Genomic DNA, 16,903 nt, shown 5'->3' with positions numbered 1-16,903 from the left:
TTAAATATTGATTGAAGCCTGGGATTGGCTGATCTGTGTGGTTAAGGCCACTCCTACTTACAGTGAACAAAATTATAAATGCAACACTTTTGTTTTTGCCCCCATTTTTTATGAGCTGAACTCAAAGATCTAAGACTTTTTCTATGTACATAAAAGGCCTATTTCTCTCAAATATTGTTCACAAATCTGTCTAAATCGGTGTTATTGAGCACTTCTCCTTTGCCGAGATAATCCATCCACCTCACTGGTGTGGCATATCAAGATGCTGATTAGACAGTATGATTATTGCACAGGTGTGCCTCAGGCTGGCCACAATAAAAGGCCACTCTAAAATTTGCAGTTTTACTGTATTGGGGGGACCGAAAATCAGTCAGTATCTGGTGTGACCACCATTTGCCTCACGCAGTGCAACACATCTCCTTCGCATAGATTAACCTGATCAACTTGATTGTGGCGTGTGTGAATGTTGGTCCACTCCTCTTCAATGGCTGTTTGAAGTTGCTGGATATTGGCAGGAACTGGAACACGCTGTCGTATACGCCGATCCAGAGCATCCCAAACATGCTCAATGGGTGACATGTCCGGTGAGTATGCTGGCCATGCAAGAACTGGGATGTTTTCAGCTTCCAGGAATTGTGTACAGATCCTTGCAACATGGGGCCGTGCATTATCATGCTGCAACATGAGGTGATGGTCGTGGATGAATGGCACAACAATGGGCCTCAGGATCTTGTCACGGTATCTCTGTGCATTCAAAATGCCATCAATAAAATGCACCTGTGTTTGTTGTCCATAACATACGCCTGCCCATACCATACCCCCCCCGCCACCATGGGCCACTCGATCCACAACGTTGACATCAGCAAACCGCTCACCCACACGACACCATACACGCTGTCTGCCATCTGCCCTGTACAGTGAAAAACCGGGATTCATCCGTGAAGAGAACACCTTTCCAAAATCTTTGAGTTCAGCTCATGAAAAATGGGGGCAAAAACAAAAGTGTTGCGTTTATAATTTTGTTCAGTGTATATAGCTGGTCTAACAGTGACACTGGACTTATGGCTGGACTAAGGGGAGAAATCTCGAAATACATTATTTAGGTAACACTTAACTACAATACAATAAACTAAATAATTAACACGTTAATACACTTTAATACATTAACTAACATTAACTAATCAAACCTTATTTTAAAGTGTTAGGCTACAATTATTTGTTATTAAAGCATATATGTTCACAAAAACACTGTTAAATTAAACAGAAAAGCAAGCAGGTGTGCATGATTTGGCATGGCAGCCAATACAAATAATAACCATTTTCTTACCTAAATCCTGCCTTTGGACCAGGCTCGGTTGCAGAATCACATCTGTGCTTCTGAAATGATCTTTTTCTATGTAGTGTAGTAGCTATATCTGTGTCGTACGTGGCTGCTTGTCAAGCATGAAAAACACGTTTTATTTAAATTCTGAATATATTATTGTATACAGCATGCAAAGAGTGCTCCCTTTAAATTTATTAAAAACTGTCACTCATTCATCACGATCTAACAAAGTTCCAAAAAAAACAAACAAACAAACAAAAAAAACAATGAACGTGACTACACAATGAAACTTTTTTAATGTCTTTGTTAGAAAGAAGTTATGCGCATGATAGAACTCAGCACTGGACAAAAAACGGTGACTGGAGCGGTGAGTGCGTGGATTCCAACCTAAACACCTCTGATTGGCCATTGCATTTTAGAAATCAACAAACATGTCTGTGATTGGCTACATTGCTCACTGCTGCGAAAATGCATTGTAAAATAATTTTACGCTTTCCAAAGCAGAAGGGCAGATACACTGGATTGTTTGCCAAATCTATTTCGTTATGCTATTATTACAAAGAAAACACATCCTAGACCATGAGTTATGGGCAGCTTTTCCATCTAAAAGCAATCAGAAGCAAAAGCAGGCAGTTGTATGAGTAAGACTATAAAACACGCTAAACTCAAGTCCCACCGTCCCCCTCGGTCCGAAGGGGGGCACAGGGATGTCCGTGGGGAGGCCAAGTCCCCCCGGCCCCCCCTCTGGTGCCGGGCCTTGTTTGGGCTCTCATTCTGATGGCACCCAACCACTGCAGAAGATCCATTGGTGAGCAAGTGATGTAATGCTAAATTTCTCCAAATCTGTACTGATGAAGAAACAAACTCATCTTGGATGTAAGATTTTCAGAAATTTTTCATTTGAACTATTCCTTTAAACCTACATCACCCATGAGCACAATAGTTCAACATGTAATTTCTTCAGAATTCATACTCAAGTTAAGTTGTAATGGGGAGACAGGGACGCGAGACGTGCGGATCCATTTGCAAGGCTTTATTCATTAGAATGGTCAGAAACAGGTGAGGGTCAGACAATGGCAACAGGTATATTGAGGACAAGACACAAGTGTAATCCGATAAACAGGCATAGGTCGATCAACAGCGAACATAATCCAAAGGGTTTGACAAGAGGGGTAATCCAATAAAATGAGCAATAGTCCAGGCGAGGTGCAAACACAGTCCAAAACAGCAAGGCAAAGGGTTAATCCAAGATACACAGGTAGAAGATCAGAAAACAAGCAAGGCAAGACTTTGACTAGGCTAAGGAAACTAGAACTAGAAACTTAAACAAGGACAGGGAACTGGCTCCATAAAGTAGCTACGCTAAACAGCATAAATGCTTAAACAATACTCGGCAGTTTGAACAGGATCTGAGTATGTGTTATATAGTGTGTGTGATTGGTTCCAGGTGAACGTGTGATTAGTGAAATGGCTGCTGGGAAATGTAGTCTGGGGGGACATGTGAAAATATGTGTAGTGAGAGAGTCATAAAAATGGAAGAGCGACCTCTGGTGGTAATTGGACGGAAGTCCATGAACCGGATTCGTGATGGCTTCCAGATGCTTTCAACACGATGCAATCCAGGAGGGCGGTGGAGCGGAGGCGGAACAGGGGGAGGGACGGAGGGCCAGGCCCACATGGAAGTGAAGAGACCGGGGACTTAGGCAGAGCTGGCAGAGCAGGGCACCAAGGCAGGACCAGCAAAGCAGGAAGCCAGGGCGGAGCAGAGAAACAGGATGGAGTCGGCGAAGCAGATGGAGCTGAGGACCACCACAGCAGAGCAGAAGGGTCCGAAGGTCCCCACGGCGAAGCAGAAGACCACCAGGTCAGAGCAGAGGACCTCCATAGCGGAGCAGAAGACCACCAGTGTAGAACAGAAAACCTCCATGGTGGAGCAGGCGGAGCAGAAGACCACCAGGGCGGAACAGATGGAGCCGGGACCCATGGCAGAGACTGGGGCCTAGGGAAAACTGAGACACAAAAGACGACAGTGCATCTATGGCATCAAAGACTGAAGCAGGGAAGGCAAAAAGTTCATCCATAGCTTCCCTGTAGACAACTGAACAGGCAGACAGTTCATAAACAAGCTCACTGGCTGAAACTGAACAGACAGATGGCTCAGAATCAGACTCATTAGTTGCAACCAGACAGACAGATTGTTCCAAATTAGACTTATTGATAGAAACTGGCAAGAACGACAGCTCAAGACCACACTCAAAAGCAGATTTCAGACAGATAGACAGTTCAAAATTGGATGGATTAACAGAACCTGGACTGGGAGACACTTCAGTGACTGAAACTAAACAGACATTAATAGAATCTGCACAGACAGATGGTTCAACATCAGACTCATGGAGGGAAACGGGACTGGCATATGATTTAGGAACAGATTCATTAGCAAGATTTAGACAGACAGACAGTTTATTAATCGTCTCTGGGCTCGCGATAGGGCTAGCGGGGCAGACAAAAGGTTTGTTAATGGCCCCTATGGCCATAACAGGGCTAACAGAGCAGGGAAAATGTGCATTTAAGGCCTCGGTCATAACAGACTGGGCTGAGAGCTCCCAAGGAAATCCCTTGGCTGAATCAGGGCAAAAATAAAGTCCATGTACTGTCTCTGGGGTTGTTACAGGCATGGTTGGGAGTTCTTAGATGGCCTCTTTGGCCGACTCAGAGCAGGACATGAGTTCATAAATGGCCTCCTCGGCCGGTTCAGACCAGGACGAAAGTTCATAAATGGTCTCCATAGCCGTAATAGGACAGCCAGAGAGTTCACAGAAGGCCTCCATAGCCGTGACAGGACAGGCAGAGAGTTCACAGACGGCCTCCATAGCCGTGACAGGACAGGCAGAGAGTTCACAGACGGCCTCCATAGCCGTGACAGGACAGGCAGAGAGTTCACAGGCGGCCTCCATAGCCGTGACAGGACAGGCAGAAAGTTCACAGACGGCCTCCGACAGGCATAGAGTTCACAGATGGCCTCCATAGCCGTGACAGGACAGGCAGAGAGTTCACAGGCGGCCTCCATAGACGTGACAGGACAGGCAGAAAGTTCACAGACAGCCTCCTTGGCCGGAACAGGACAGGACGAGAGTTCATAAGTGGATACCACTGACACCTCTGGAGGTTTTACAGCCGTACCATCAGGAAACAGGGAAAGTTCATTAGTATTCTCTTTAACAGCACAGGTACAATGTTCAGCAATGGTTCCTTTGACTGTGACATAACAGGCTGAAAGTGCGTTGCTGGGTGCCACCACCGCACAAGGAGCTGAAGCGAGCGCCTCCTCCTCGGAAGGTTCTGCAGCATACGCCGCCACCGCTGGAGAAGCTGCAGAGCGCGCCATCGCCTCGGGGAACACAGCAGCGAGCGCCACTACCTCAGGAGGATCTGCAGTGTCAGCCGCCACCTCTGGAGGTATCATAGTGGGCGCCGCCGTTTTTAGAGCTTCAGTGGTAGTGTATGCAGCCCAAATACACCATAAGGTGATCCCCAATGTGGGAAGCGCTACAGACAGGGGAATCAGTTCAGGAACAGAAAGGTCTGAGAGCACTGGTTTAGGGATACCAGCTGCGCGTGCGGACACCAGCGGTGGATCCTCCATGCTGGATGCCAGTCTGGGAGACTGAAAAACTGACCTCGAAGATCTGGGTGCAACAGATAGGAGGCAACAAGGCTCTGGATGATCAGCTGTGATGTGACAAGACTCTGGACGAACAGCTGAGACTTGACTTGACTCAGAAAGATCAGCTGTGACTTGACTTGACTCAGGAAGATCAGCTGTGACTTGACTTGACTCAGGAAGATCAGCTGAGACTTGACTCTACTCAGGAATGGAAGCTGTGACTTGACTCTACTCAGGAATGGAAGCTGTGACTTGACTTGACTCAGGAAGATCAGCTGTGACTTGACTTGACTCAGGAAGATCAGCTATGACTTGACTTGACTCAGGAAGATCAGTGGTGACTTGACTTGACTCAGGAAGATCAGCGGTGACTTGACTTGACTCATGACGATCAACTGTGACTTGAATTGACTCATGATGATCAAATGTGACATGACTTGATTCAAGATTGGCAGCTGTGACTTGACGACACCCACAGTAAATAGAGAGCCAACAGTCGCATTCGTTGCTGAGTGACGAATGCGGACCCTCGCGTTTTAGCTTAGACTGAAGAGGTTGATTAGTGCCATCACAGAAAAACTTTTGTTTAAGGGCTAATAATATTCTTGTAGTGTCCATACCTGGCCAGTGTCCATTTGAACAGCTGCTGAATCCTTGTGTGGCTGAATATTCTGTAACGGGGCAACAGGGACGCGAGACGTGCGGATCCATTTGCAAAGCTTTATTCATTAGAATTGTCAGAAACAGGTGATGGTCAGACAATGGCAAATGGTATATTGAGGGCAAGACACAAGAGTAATCCGATTAACAGGCGTAGGTCGATCAACAGCGAACATAATCCAAAGAGCTTGACAAGAGGGGTAATCCAATAAAATGAGAAATAGTCCAGGTGAGGTGCAAACACAGTCCGAAACAGCAAGGCAAAGGGTTAATCCAAGATACACAGGCAGAAGATCAGAAAACAGGCAAGGCAAGACTTTGACTAGGCTAAGGAAACTAGAACTAGAAACTTAAACAAGGACAGGGAACTGGCTCCGTAAAGTAGCTACGCTAAACAGCATAAATGCTTAAACAATACTCTGCAGTTTGAACAGGATCTGAGTGTGTGTTATATGGTGTGTGTGATTGGTTTCAGGTGAACGTGTGATTAGTGAAATGGCTGCTGGGAAATGTAGTCCGGGGTGACATGTGAAAGTCTGTGTAGTGAGAGAGTCATAAAAATGGAAGATAAAGTGGACGAAAGTGCATGAACCGGATTCGTGACATAAGTGGATTTTTATGAAGTTTTGTGGCCCAAATTTCACCCATATTACCATAATATAATTGGGAAGACTGTTACAGGCTCAGCTACAGTCCTTTAGTCATAATCATAGAGCAGTTTAAGTAATCAGGTTGTGGTGAATGACGTTTAATAAAAGAAGGTAACATTTTTTATCCTTTCTCTGAGTTTCTTTCAACCTAGTAATGCTGGTCTCATCCACAGCACCAATCCATAAAAGCCCATCCTAAAAGCTAGCCGGATATTGATAGTGACTCAGCTGGGATTGCTCCTGCTGGCTAAATTGCAAACGTTCCATCATTGTAAAGTCCACAATATTATTGGAGTTGTATAAAGATTTGGCCATGCGACATGCTCTTTGGCAGCATATCCCTCTGAAATGAATGTGGCCCAATACTGTTGGATGTGTTCATGTGTAATTAGAGTTGACAGGGCTGCAACATCCCATATTAAAGTGCTGAGATGGGCAACCCAATGCATCACTGATTCCCACTCAAGGAAGGTACGCCGGACACCTGAATGGAGCCGCATCGCAGCACAGCTGTGGCCCTGCCTGCCGCACTTTCTTTGTTCAGATACCGTACCATCAATTAAAAACCCTGCATTGCAGACACTCTTCTGGCATTCATTCGTTTTCAGAGCTTTCTGCTAAAAGGTGCCACTAAGAGCGTTACAATGAAAGTTCAAGCAATCTCTCTCAAGTTCACTGGCTGCTAGCAGAGCTCGCTGGCAGCTATCAATAGAAGCAGATGTGGAGGCCTCAGGATAGAAAATGTGCTGAAAAACACTAGGTAAATGTGTAGGATAATTACAGAGGTTGTGCAAACGGGCTTATTCGGTGGTAATGTGTAATGTCTGGGCTGATGGTTAGCTGTGTTTGTAAGGCAAACACTTAACAAATACGAATTGAAAGTTGAGTGAATTGCACTGTGGTTGTTTAGACTGACAATTTTGTCATTACACTGTAAACAAATATTTTTTGAAGTAGTAAGTGAAGATTATTGGAGTGCGTTTTACAAGAAAATATTATTTCAGTCTTTCAAATTAAAAATGTGATGTTTAGTTCAATGTGTAACTTGTAAATGTCGTAGTGAAAATTGTTTCAAAGTAAATCCTACACCTTTTTTTCAAGTGTATTTACCAAACTCACATTGTTCTGAACCCATATGCATTTTTTTTCTTGTAGGAACATAGAAGTTGAACATTTGAACAATTGTAGTGCAGTTTTTGCCATAAAATTATAGTTAATACAAAAATGATTAAAAATTGCCTAAAGATTCATCATGAAAGTGGTTTGCAGGTTTACTTGTGTGCTTGGAATAAAGTGCAAGAGTCCAATGAACCACCTTTATGATGCTTTTCTTTTTGTAGCTTTACAGCACCTGGTCACTTTGAGCTGTTGATTTATTGAAAGAGGTAGAAAAACTGAAAGAAAAAAAAATTTCTAAATTGTAAATAAAATGATTTATTTGAGTATGTTTTATAAGAAAATATTATTTAAGTTTTTCTACTTCAGAATTTCACATTTAATTCAATGTTTGTGTAATTGCCTTGTAATTATTACCAGCAATTTCTCAGAGAAAATTGTTTCTTGAGTAAATGACAGAATTCTCATTTTAGAATGAACTATTCAGTTTTTGAGAGTTTTTCACCTCTTGTCTGCTCTGTGGATTTCTTCACATAAACAGCAACTTGCATCACTTGCAAACTTTGATCAAACAGTCTGTCGCAGAGCAACAAACAAACTGGGGGCAGGAAATTATCATCAATATCTGATGGCCTTCTGGAATGCAGGTTTTGAATGATTAAAACTGGCAGTGAGCTGCGAAAGCGCTGTGGTTTCCCTAACACAGCAGCAGTCATTGTGTGATGCCAAGACACTCTTTGTGTGGTGAACACGATTAATCTGTGGTGCATGTGTGAAAATAACTTTTAATTATGCTCCTTCATTGCGGTTTCAAACTTTACTGTCTGCACGTTTGGATAATTGCGTGTATTATTTTCAAAAAGGAGCATGTGGAATTCTGGCCCAAATGGACGTTAAGCTTTAAAGTAAGCATTTTAATGCAAAATAATATAATCAGCACATTTTAATTGGCATTTGACAGCACTGAAATATAATAATAGATGGCAGTGCTTAATGCAGAGTTGTAAAAAAGCATGCAAAAATGTTGTTCCACATCCACAAGGGGGCACTGAAACACCCAGAGGGGCCAATCATTGGCTTATTAAAAAATTAATTGAACAGCCCTTCTGCAGGCTGTTATTGAACACCTCATTATTGGAGCTTATGTAATCAGCTCTCAGTGTTACACTTATTAAGACATACCGACAGGTAGCGTAAAGCAAGACTGCTACTGTTTGTTAACACTGGCTTTGTGGACTAATTACCTCTAATGTACTGTACCTCGCTGCAATCACGCATACCCATTGTTGCAGTGTGTGACAAATAGAGTTACTTGAGGTAATATACAAGCCTGCAGAATGGGTGTTCAAGGGCAAGGACAAAATAAATAAATAAATACAGTTGTGGGATGTGTCTCTCCAGAAGTAACTTTTTTTTTGTAAATAAAAATTGCTATAGGCTATATATATATATATATATATATATTTTATTAAAGCATCTTCTACATGAATAAATGTATATAATGTTTTGTAAATGTCTTTAGCCCTTAGCTGAACCCATTGCAACACAGAAAAACATATATTTAGCGTGGCAACCATCTGCTCTCATGTCACAAATCTTACAAGAATTCCATCTCGGTGAACAAATGATAATATTGCGATTAAAACTGCTACAAAGTTACTTGAAATTTAGCTAAGAGATGTAGTGACACAACTGCACAAATTACCATATGGTGTTTTGCGGTGAAGTCGGCATTCAAAGCCACAGCAACTGTCATATCAGCCTTGTAAATCTGTGTAATAACAATTGTTTTATTTAAATGATACAATGCAGCTTTTACAACCAGAGTTAAGCCTGTCAATGAGATTTTTCATTGTTAGGTGGATGAAAATCCTATGATGGCATGCTGATGGAATAAGAGCAGATCAAATAAAACATTCAGGAGAACCCAAAGTTCAACCTCACTAAAGCACAAAGCAGGAAAGTGCATCTGTCTGGTGTCCAATTTAAAGTGATAGAAGTCAGGGGCTCTGCAGTAGCTCATGAATTTTTAAAGGATCGATATCTTCCCATACAGCTGCTACAAATGCGCAGTCCTCCATAATTTCATATTCTTTAATGGTTTGCCCCAGTTTGCCCAATCTAGATTAAGATTTGAGAAAGCTATCAGATACAAACTGTGACACTTTCAGGCGGATAACAAAAATTTTGTGACATGAATTAAATCAAATCAAATCATAGATCTGAATCAAAGACAGCTATGTCTCAAAGAGTTATAATGACTTTTAAGGGAACAAAGTATACAAATGAATGCAAGAAAACAAAATACTATATACATGGCATGTTTAAAAAAAGTTGTGTTTTTTTTTTTTTTTTCAATTTTTTCATGTGTTGAGGTTAATGGCTTAAATTTCCACCGGATTTGTTTATAACAGTTTGCTTGCTTGGACATTGTGAAAACTTGGCAAATGCGAGGACCAGACATGATGGCTGGAAAACTCAGATAAGTCATGTGGCATGGAACATTCACACAAACATAACACACTATCTCTAATTCTATCGCTTTCCCAGGTACAAGTGAAATGAATCCAAGACTGAACTGGACCAGAGGACAAGCATGACAGGAAGGAGGGGTCTGCAATTTTGCCTGAAGTCATTACCTCTGGAAAACGGAAAGTAAATACATGCTACTGCTGCTCAAGATTGCTGGGAAAATTAAAGCATATCATAAATATTGATAGAGAGACTGATTGTGTGTATATTTCTTTGTGGGTGTGGGCTTGTGTTTGTGTTTAAGTCGACCATTAGAGATTGCATTGCACCAGCATTAAAAGTAGGCTATAGGCTACTATACTACTATATATAGTATAGGCTATAGGCTACTATATGAAGGCTAGCCTTCCCCTGGCCATGGGGACTTGGGTCAAAAATGCCACTAAATTGGACAAAAATGCCCCTGCACACACAAATTAAATCTATTATGTCTGTTGCTAACAAAGGGAATATGAATAGACATTGTCGATTGCGGCATAAAAATTCAGATCTGCTCATGTTGCTCCGTATTTCATTTTAGGCGTTTTTACAGTGTTGCGCATTTTAACCAATCACACACAGTTCTGTTGAGCTTAGGAATGCAATGGCCAATCAGAAGCGTTCAGGTGAGTCATCGTTGAAACTCATCAGTTTTGTTGAGTGCGCGTGCGTTCGCTGACTGAATTCCGGACTCTTGCGAATTCTCTCATCATAAACAACAAAGCAGATGTACATACAATGTAAGTAAGAGATTCTTTTCACGGTGTGTACAGCTTCAGTGATTATAATGATAGTTTTTTTTTTTTTTGAGAGTGCTTAAACTCCTGATAGATCAATGTTAGTGATAATGTCACTTTCTATATATAATTTATTCGCTGTTTGAATATCCCTGGAAAGGAAACGTATATCAGGGGTAGGCAACTCAACACACACACACACACACACACACATTCATGCTCTGTTATTTTAAATAGGACAAGCAAGACTTAAATAAGTAATAAACTGTATTTCTAAATCAGTAAATCTGCAAATATTGTCTTAAATAAAGTCTGATGATGCAAATTGTAATTTGTGGCCCTTCGCATATTATGTAGGCTAGTTTAAATGCGGCCCGCGTGGCCTTTGAACTTGAGTACCCCTGCATTATATAATTATCAATTTCTAACGTTTTTATTAAATTGTAATCACGTTAAATACAAATTCAGTCCCACTAAACAATTTTTTTAGCCTACATGACACCCATGTCTGTTTGTTTTTTTTTTGCCTAAAAAGACGGGTTTATGATGTTTAATATATTTGGCTGCTTTTAGCCTTACCCTGGAGTTGGTTCACACTCCGCCTATGCATATATGTGAAGAATGTATTGCACATTATTACACGGCTCTATGGAATACTTTATTCAGATTGGTCAATCGCGGCATTCAGCGGTCAGATATTTGGAAATACTTTAATGTCTCGTATCACACCGCGGACTCGTATCGTTTGATAAAAACAAAATATTGCGCCTCAGTTATCGACTGTAGCCTACTGAAAATAACCTCGGAGGATTTAGGTAGCCTATTATTAAAATAACTGATAAGAGTGATCGCGCCTAGTGTTCAGTCTTGTTGCTATAGCAGATTCTTGTGTAGTGGACTATATTTTTTTCTTTTGCGGAAGCTAATATATATAGCTAAAATTATAAAGTTATTTCATCTTAAATTAATATTTTATGTGTGTCTATTTTATTATTATTATATTGTGAGTGGCCAATACGCGGGGCAGTCAGTTATCGCGAAATAAATCCCTTCATAAGCAGCCAAAACGGTGCTGCAGAAAAAGTCTCTTCAAAAGAGCCTTTCAACTACAATAATGGAAGCTTATGAAACGACTTGTTACATTGCAAACAAGAGCATTTCTTTTCATTTTAGACTTTGAAGGAGTCGTTTAAATTCAGACCTGGAATTTCCTGATGGCGAATGAAGCAATTACAGCCCGTTATATTATATATATATATATGCATCTTCCCCCCCCAACACCACACAGTCATTATTTCCCTATCGTGTTGCTCTCACGCCCACTGAGAGAGGGAGCAGAGAGCTCATCCGGTGCATTGAGGGACGTCCAGGTCCTCATCTGCGCTCTGTACAGCATCAGCACCAGCCGCTGCGTGAGAAACAAACCGAGTCGCATCCCCTCGGAGAGCAGCACCGCGTGCGCTTCATTCAATCTGGAGTGTCAGATGGTGCAAGATGCACCGCTTCTTTGTCCTCCTCTACACCGTGCAAGTTAACTCTGGAAGGGACCAATAGTAGTTGAGGGACCCGAGAAGACACTGAAAGGCTCATACAGGACGCGCGCTTGGATTATTGTCCTCGTATCACCATCCCGTGGATTTCCTGCTTGTACTACTAAACACGCGCGCTGCGGCTTCCAGAGAAATAAAGCAAATCATTGCTGCTTAAAATGTGTTAATTCGGTTTCTTTCTCGCGAGGGAGGAGCAATGAGAGCGTAAACAACACTGGGTGGCTTTGTTTCTCAGACACGGACCCGTGGAAGATCACATTGACATGTCTTTCAGTGCTGGATTTGGAGCTACCGTTATTTCTCCACTAACTTAGAGAAGTGTTGTTCGTATCTCTTTGACTTTGCATTACAGCTCAATTCTACTTTTCTAACAAACACGTGCAGTTTTCTTCATATCTTCTTCCTACATTGTGGAGCGCTTTTATCGGAAGGGCGTATTTGATTCGCGTCTATCGCCTTTGGAGTGAAGAAAGACCCATTTAAACCCGTTGCCTCGGCGTTATCTTGTGGAGTTACAGCGACCCACGTGGAAACACGGACTCGAAGGAGGGCAAGATGGGCTGTTGCAGTGGTAGATGCACGCTGGCATTTATATGCGGCATGCAATTGGTAAGTGATAACGCTTATGTAATTTCTAAACCTGCGGTGATGGTGATAATTCATGGATTCGAACCGGCAACCTTCCGGTTACCAGCCTAGATGCTGAATTACCAAACTGCATTTCAGTCTAATAAGAAAACTGGTAAATTGGTGAACAGGGACTGTCTGATTGTAGTAAGCTTGGGTGAAAGTTCATAGGGTTTGAACCTACAGCCTTTCGGGTTACTCACCTAGGTTTTTTTTATCTGAATTGGTTTCTGGAAGCCTGTGCCAGGTTATTTGATGTGATTTTATACAGTTGTGGACTTAGGTTTGGGTCAAAGAGGAGTGTCAGTCACTTGTAATGATGCAAAAACTGTAGTGTCTCCTAGAAGTGAACCCGAGAACTCAAGAGCCCAAGCGTCCACCCGACAAGTGGTCAGTAATACAGCACTAGATGTATGTGGCCGTGAGTAATCTTAGTGGAAATAATGTGGGGCTATATGTGGAAACCCTGCCTCGTTATATTACACCGGAGGGATGATGGTGTTCATGAAGGCTGGGCTTGTGTCATGAGCCTGGGGCCACTATCATTTATGCTTATCTTCCCACTACCACGGGTCCTGACAGCCAATTAGGAGTTTTAAGTTAAAGAAGCTAAGCCAAGTCTCATCGACCTACTAAAGCAGAAAACGATTACTTATTGCTTCTGCTAGAGCTTGAGAGGCTTTTTTAACCGTAAGAATGTTTTCTAATCTAGTCCCATTTGAAAAGATGATTTCAGTCTGGTGTTTGTAAGAATTCACAGAACTGAGTAATTTTACTTTTCCCAGAATATCTCTGTGACACCTTTTGAATCACTCTGTAATGGATAGTGGCTAGAGACAGTCTCACCATTGCCTACCAGCTGGCATGGTGGATCAGGCGTGCGTGATAGATCACATGACAACTGGCAAGCGTGACTACACTAATCCAAATGGACGTTTGTAGGTTAATGTATCACGCAGGTCATTATCCCGAAGAATCAGCCGTAGTGGGTGATGTCACCACCTGGTGTCTGTTAATCAGACCTTACTCTAGAAGCCAGTCTTTGAGCACGGTGATGTCATAAGTGAGTCATTTTTAGCAGGCTAATGTCATAAACTCCCAAGTTACTTTTAAGCAGCTGTTGTCTTATAATGCACTTTTGTATTGTTTGGGATTAGGGTGGGTTTTGTTCTGTTTGATGTCAAAACTTTGAGGGGTGTTCATGTTTTTTTCTGACCTAAGCTTTCTTTTGTCCTCTCTGTTTCTCTGACCTTTTCCAATCCCCTTTTTCTCATGTTTGAGAGATTATTCTATTCTGAGAGAGAGTTCATTCTGAGCATAATTGAGATGCTCTCAATTGGATGCGCTTAAGGTTTGGAAACACATTCTTGTATTGCAATGTTTTGTATTTGTGCCTCTTGTCCAATTTAGAAAGTAAGAGAGAGCAACTAAATTGACTTATTAAGTAAATCCTCAGTAATGTTCTCACTTTTCATGAGAGAAAAAAAAGAAGGGTTAACTTACTGTATGGAAAAAAGCCTTTTAATGTCCAAAATCTAAAGTTGTGATGCCTTTGCATTTAAACTTTATTTTATCTCCATGACATGTTATTGGTTACAGGTTAACATAAATGGCAAATGCTCATATGTTGCTTGGTAACTGCCAGTAATGGTTTCATCATGGAAGTCGAGGCAATCGCCACACTCGTTATGAATTAAAAATTGCTGTATATATAAACTTCAGATAATGTTAGTCCCTCATAGACTTTTGCTTTAATCACATTTATTCCTGAAAGCTAATATAATCAGTAGCATAAAAGGTGTCAATAATACAGAAATTTAAAAAATATATATATATATTAAAGCAATTATATTCCTACTTGATCTTATGTGAGAAGATATACTGAGTTGATATTTCTATATTTGTCACAATTTTCCCCAACCATTGTATGTTTTTACAACAAAAGATAGCATGAACAATTGATTGGTAGTTATGAAGAAAAATGAAGAAAAAAATTCAGATTAAATTAATAGGGAATTAAGTCATTTGTTAGAGCGCAATAGCATTTTGTTACCCTTTTTTTCTGTTGGAATGGCTGTAGAAAATGGAGCTAATGCACTCAGCTCTGCTAAATTACCAAGCAGACCTTTTTATTGTTTAAGGCTATAACACAGATAAAATGTCCATAGTTAAAGCATTTATAAGAGTTTTCTCTCTGGTGGTATTTGTGTCTGGCAAGTATAAATGCCTGTGGTCCAACAGACTGGCCTGGAGGCCCAACATTTTGACATGGAAGCAAATAAAATAATATTGTATACTCAAGGGATGTGTTTATAGTGATTGCTCAAAGATGCATTCATAGAAAGGACATCTGCTAAAATAGTTTGACTCTATTATGGCTGATGAAAAACTTGATATGTGTTGTCAAAGTGGTCCTCTTAGCTTCAGCCTTTGACAGCCTCCCTATGGACCATCTGATGCATATTGTACGCAAAGATGAATACAGCTGGTGAAATCTGCCTGTTCCAATTGGCTGCCCACAAGGGAACTTCTGGGAATCAGGCGTGCACAAGTTTTTTATCAGGCAGTTGGAAATATTTGTTTACATGTTACCAGATTGCTGCTGATGTTGCTGTTATGACCACGTGATTCACTCAAAACTTGCTCTAATTTCCTTGTTATCTAAGTTTTTGTTGAAACTGAAGCATCATTATTTGAATATTTTACCACTTTGTTGCATGCCAGTCTGTTGTTATGGCTGCATCGATTTCAGATTTATCTGCCCCTGCATACAGACATCTCCTGTTATGTCCTTGAGGGAAGGTCTGGCCATGTGGTTCACTCAAATTTTGCTCTAATTTCTTTGTTATCTTTCTACGTTTTTGTGGAAACTGAATCATCATTATTTGAATGTTTTACCATTTTGTTGCAGGCCAGTCTGTTGTTGTGGCTGCATCGATTTCAGATTTATCTGCCCTGCACACCCTTATCAACAACAGTTGGTCATTTTACATGTTGGTCAGAAGGCTGTCTAAGTGGGCAATTCTTGGCCAGAATAAGCTACAATATGCAGAACATTTAGTGTTGATAGTCAAAAATGTGTTTTTTATAATCTGGATTGTCATAAATATTGTAAAACTATTTGCTCTGTTTCTAAATGTTTTGATTGAATTAATTACATGATATGCTGATTATTCAAACTAATCGCAGTTAATCCAACGTGATCTCATGATAATTCGTATGTATTTTACGTAAAATGTGGTTCTATAAAATGTACATTTTCTTACGTTTTTACAGGCACTAAAACGTACAATACTGACATATTTTCAGCATCTAAACGTACAAATACTTACGTATTTTCAGCATTTAAATGTACAAAACTGACGTATTGACGACACCTAAAAATGAATCCTTATAAATATTGAAATCGCGGCCTTAATTTTATTAGTTTTTAGTTGTCATATGAATTACCTTGTTTTCAATTGCATTATTAAATTGTTTACTCATTTACTTATGAAATTATAACATTTCGTTTTGTTGTGTGATCAAATTACAATTCTACTAGTGATAATTCAATTAGAGATATCTCTAACTGAATTAACACTAGTCAAAATTATAATTCAAGATATCTCTAACTGGTGTTTGACTAGTCATAATTATATTGCAGATATCTTTAATTCATGATTTCTTAAAGATATCCAAAATACATTTGTAGATATCTGAAAGTAATTTATTACTAGTCAAATTACAGTTGTAGATATCTTGAATTGGATTTTTGACTAGGCAAAACTTAATAAGAGATATCTTGAATTGGAATTATTCCTAGTCAAAACTCATTTAAAGATATCTGCAATTTAATTATGGATATCTCAGTCTGATTTTTGACTAGGAAGATCTTTCTTTGGAGATATCTGCATTTAGCTTTGTGACTAGGAAGAATTTCAATGTAGATATCTGGAATTAACAATGTGACTAGTCAAAATTCCTTTATAGATATCTAAAATGTGCATGCAAATGCACCTTTGCGTAGCCCCACCTTAAACACGCGTTTTCTCCACTAAATAAAGAAATAATTAATAAATAAA

The 16,903-nt window shown here is 40.5% G+C and overlaps 1 protein-coding gene and 1 long non-coding RNA gene across 4 annotated transcripts in view; both read left to right on the top strand.

Annotated features, from left to right (window-relative positions):
* The window catches only part of LOC107598081 (uncharacterized), a 17,516-nt gene extending 7,420 nt beyond the window's left edge, over positions 1 to 10,096 (top strand). For both annotated transcript variants that reach the window (XR_001610521.1, XR_001610520.1), the window contains one exon: positions 9,965 to 10,096. This is a non-coding gene — a long non-coding RNA (uncharacterized lncRNA). The remainder of the gene's footprint in view (positions 1 to 9,964) is intronic.
* Positions 10,097 to 11,992: 1,896 nt separating this feature from the next.
* Positions 11,993 to 16,903, top strand: part of LOC107598078 (sodium/potassium-transporting ATPase subunit beta-1-interacting protein 2) — a 171,949-nt gene continuing 167,038 nt past the window's right edge. For both annotated transcript variants that reach the window (XM_016289344.1, XM_016289345.1), the window contains exon 1: positions 11,993 to 12,821. In XM_016289344.1, coding sequence (XP_016144830.1) covers positions 12,768 to 12,821 — 54 coding nt within the window. In that variant the 5' untranslated portion in view covers positions 11,993 to 12,767. The remainder of the gene's footprint in view (positions 12,822 to 16,903) is intronic.

The sequence above is a fragment of the Sinocyclocheilus grahami genome, unplaced genomic scaffold (assembly GCF_001515645.1).
Source record: "Sinocyclocheilus grahami isolate Dianchi unplaced genomic scaffold, SAMN03320097.WGS_v1.1 scaffold244.1, whole genome shotgun sequence".
Classification (NCBI taxonomy): domain Eukaryota; kingdom Metazoa; phylum Chordata; class Actinopteri; order Cypriniformes; family Cyprinidae; genus Sinocyclocheilus; species Sinocyclocheilus grahami.
This window is presented reverse-complemented; position numbering and strand designations above follow the sequence as displayed.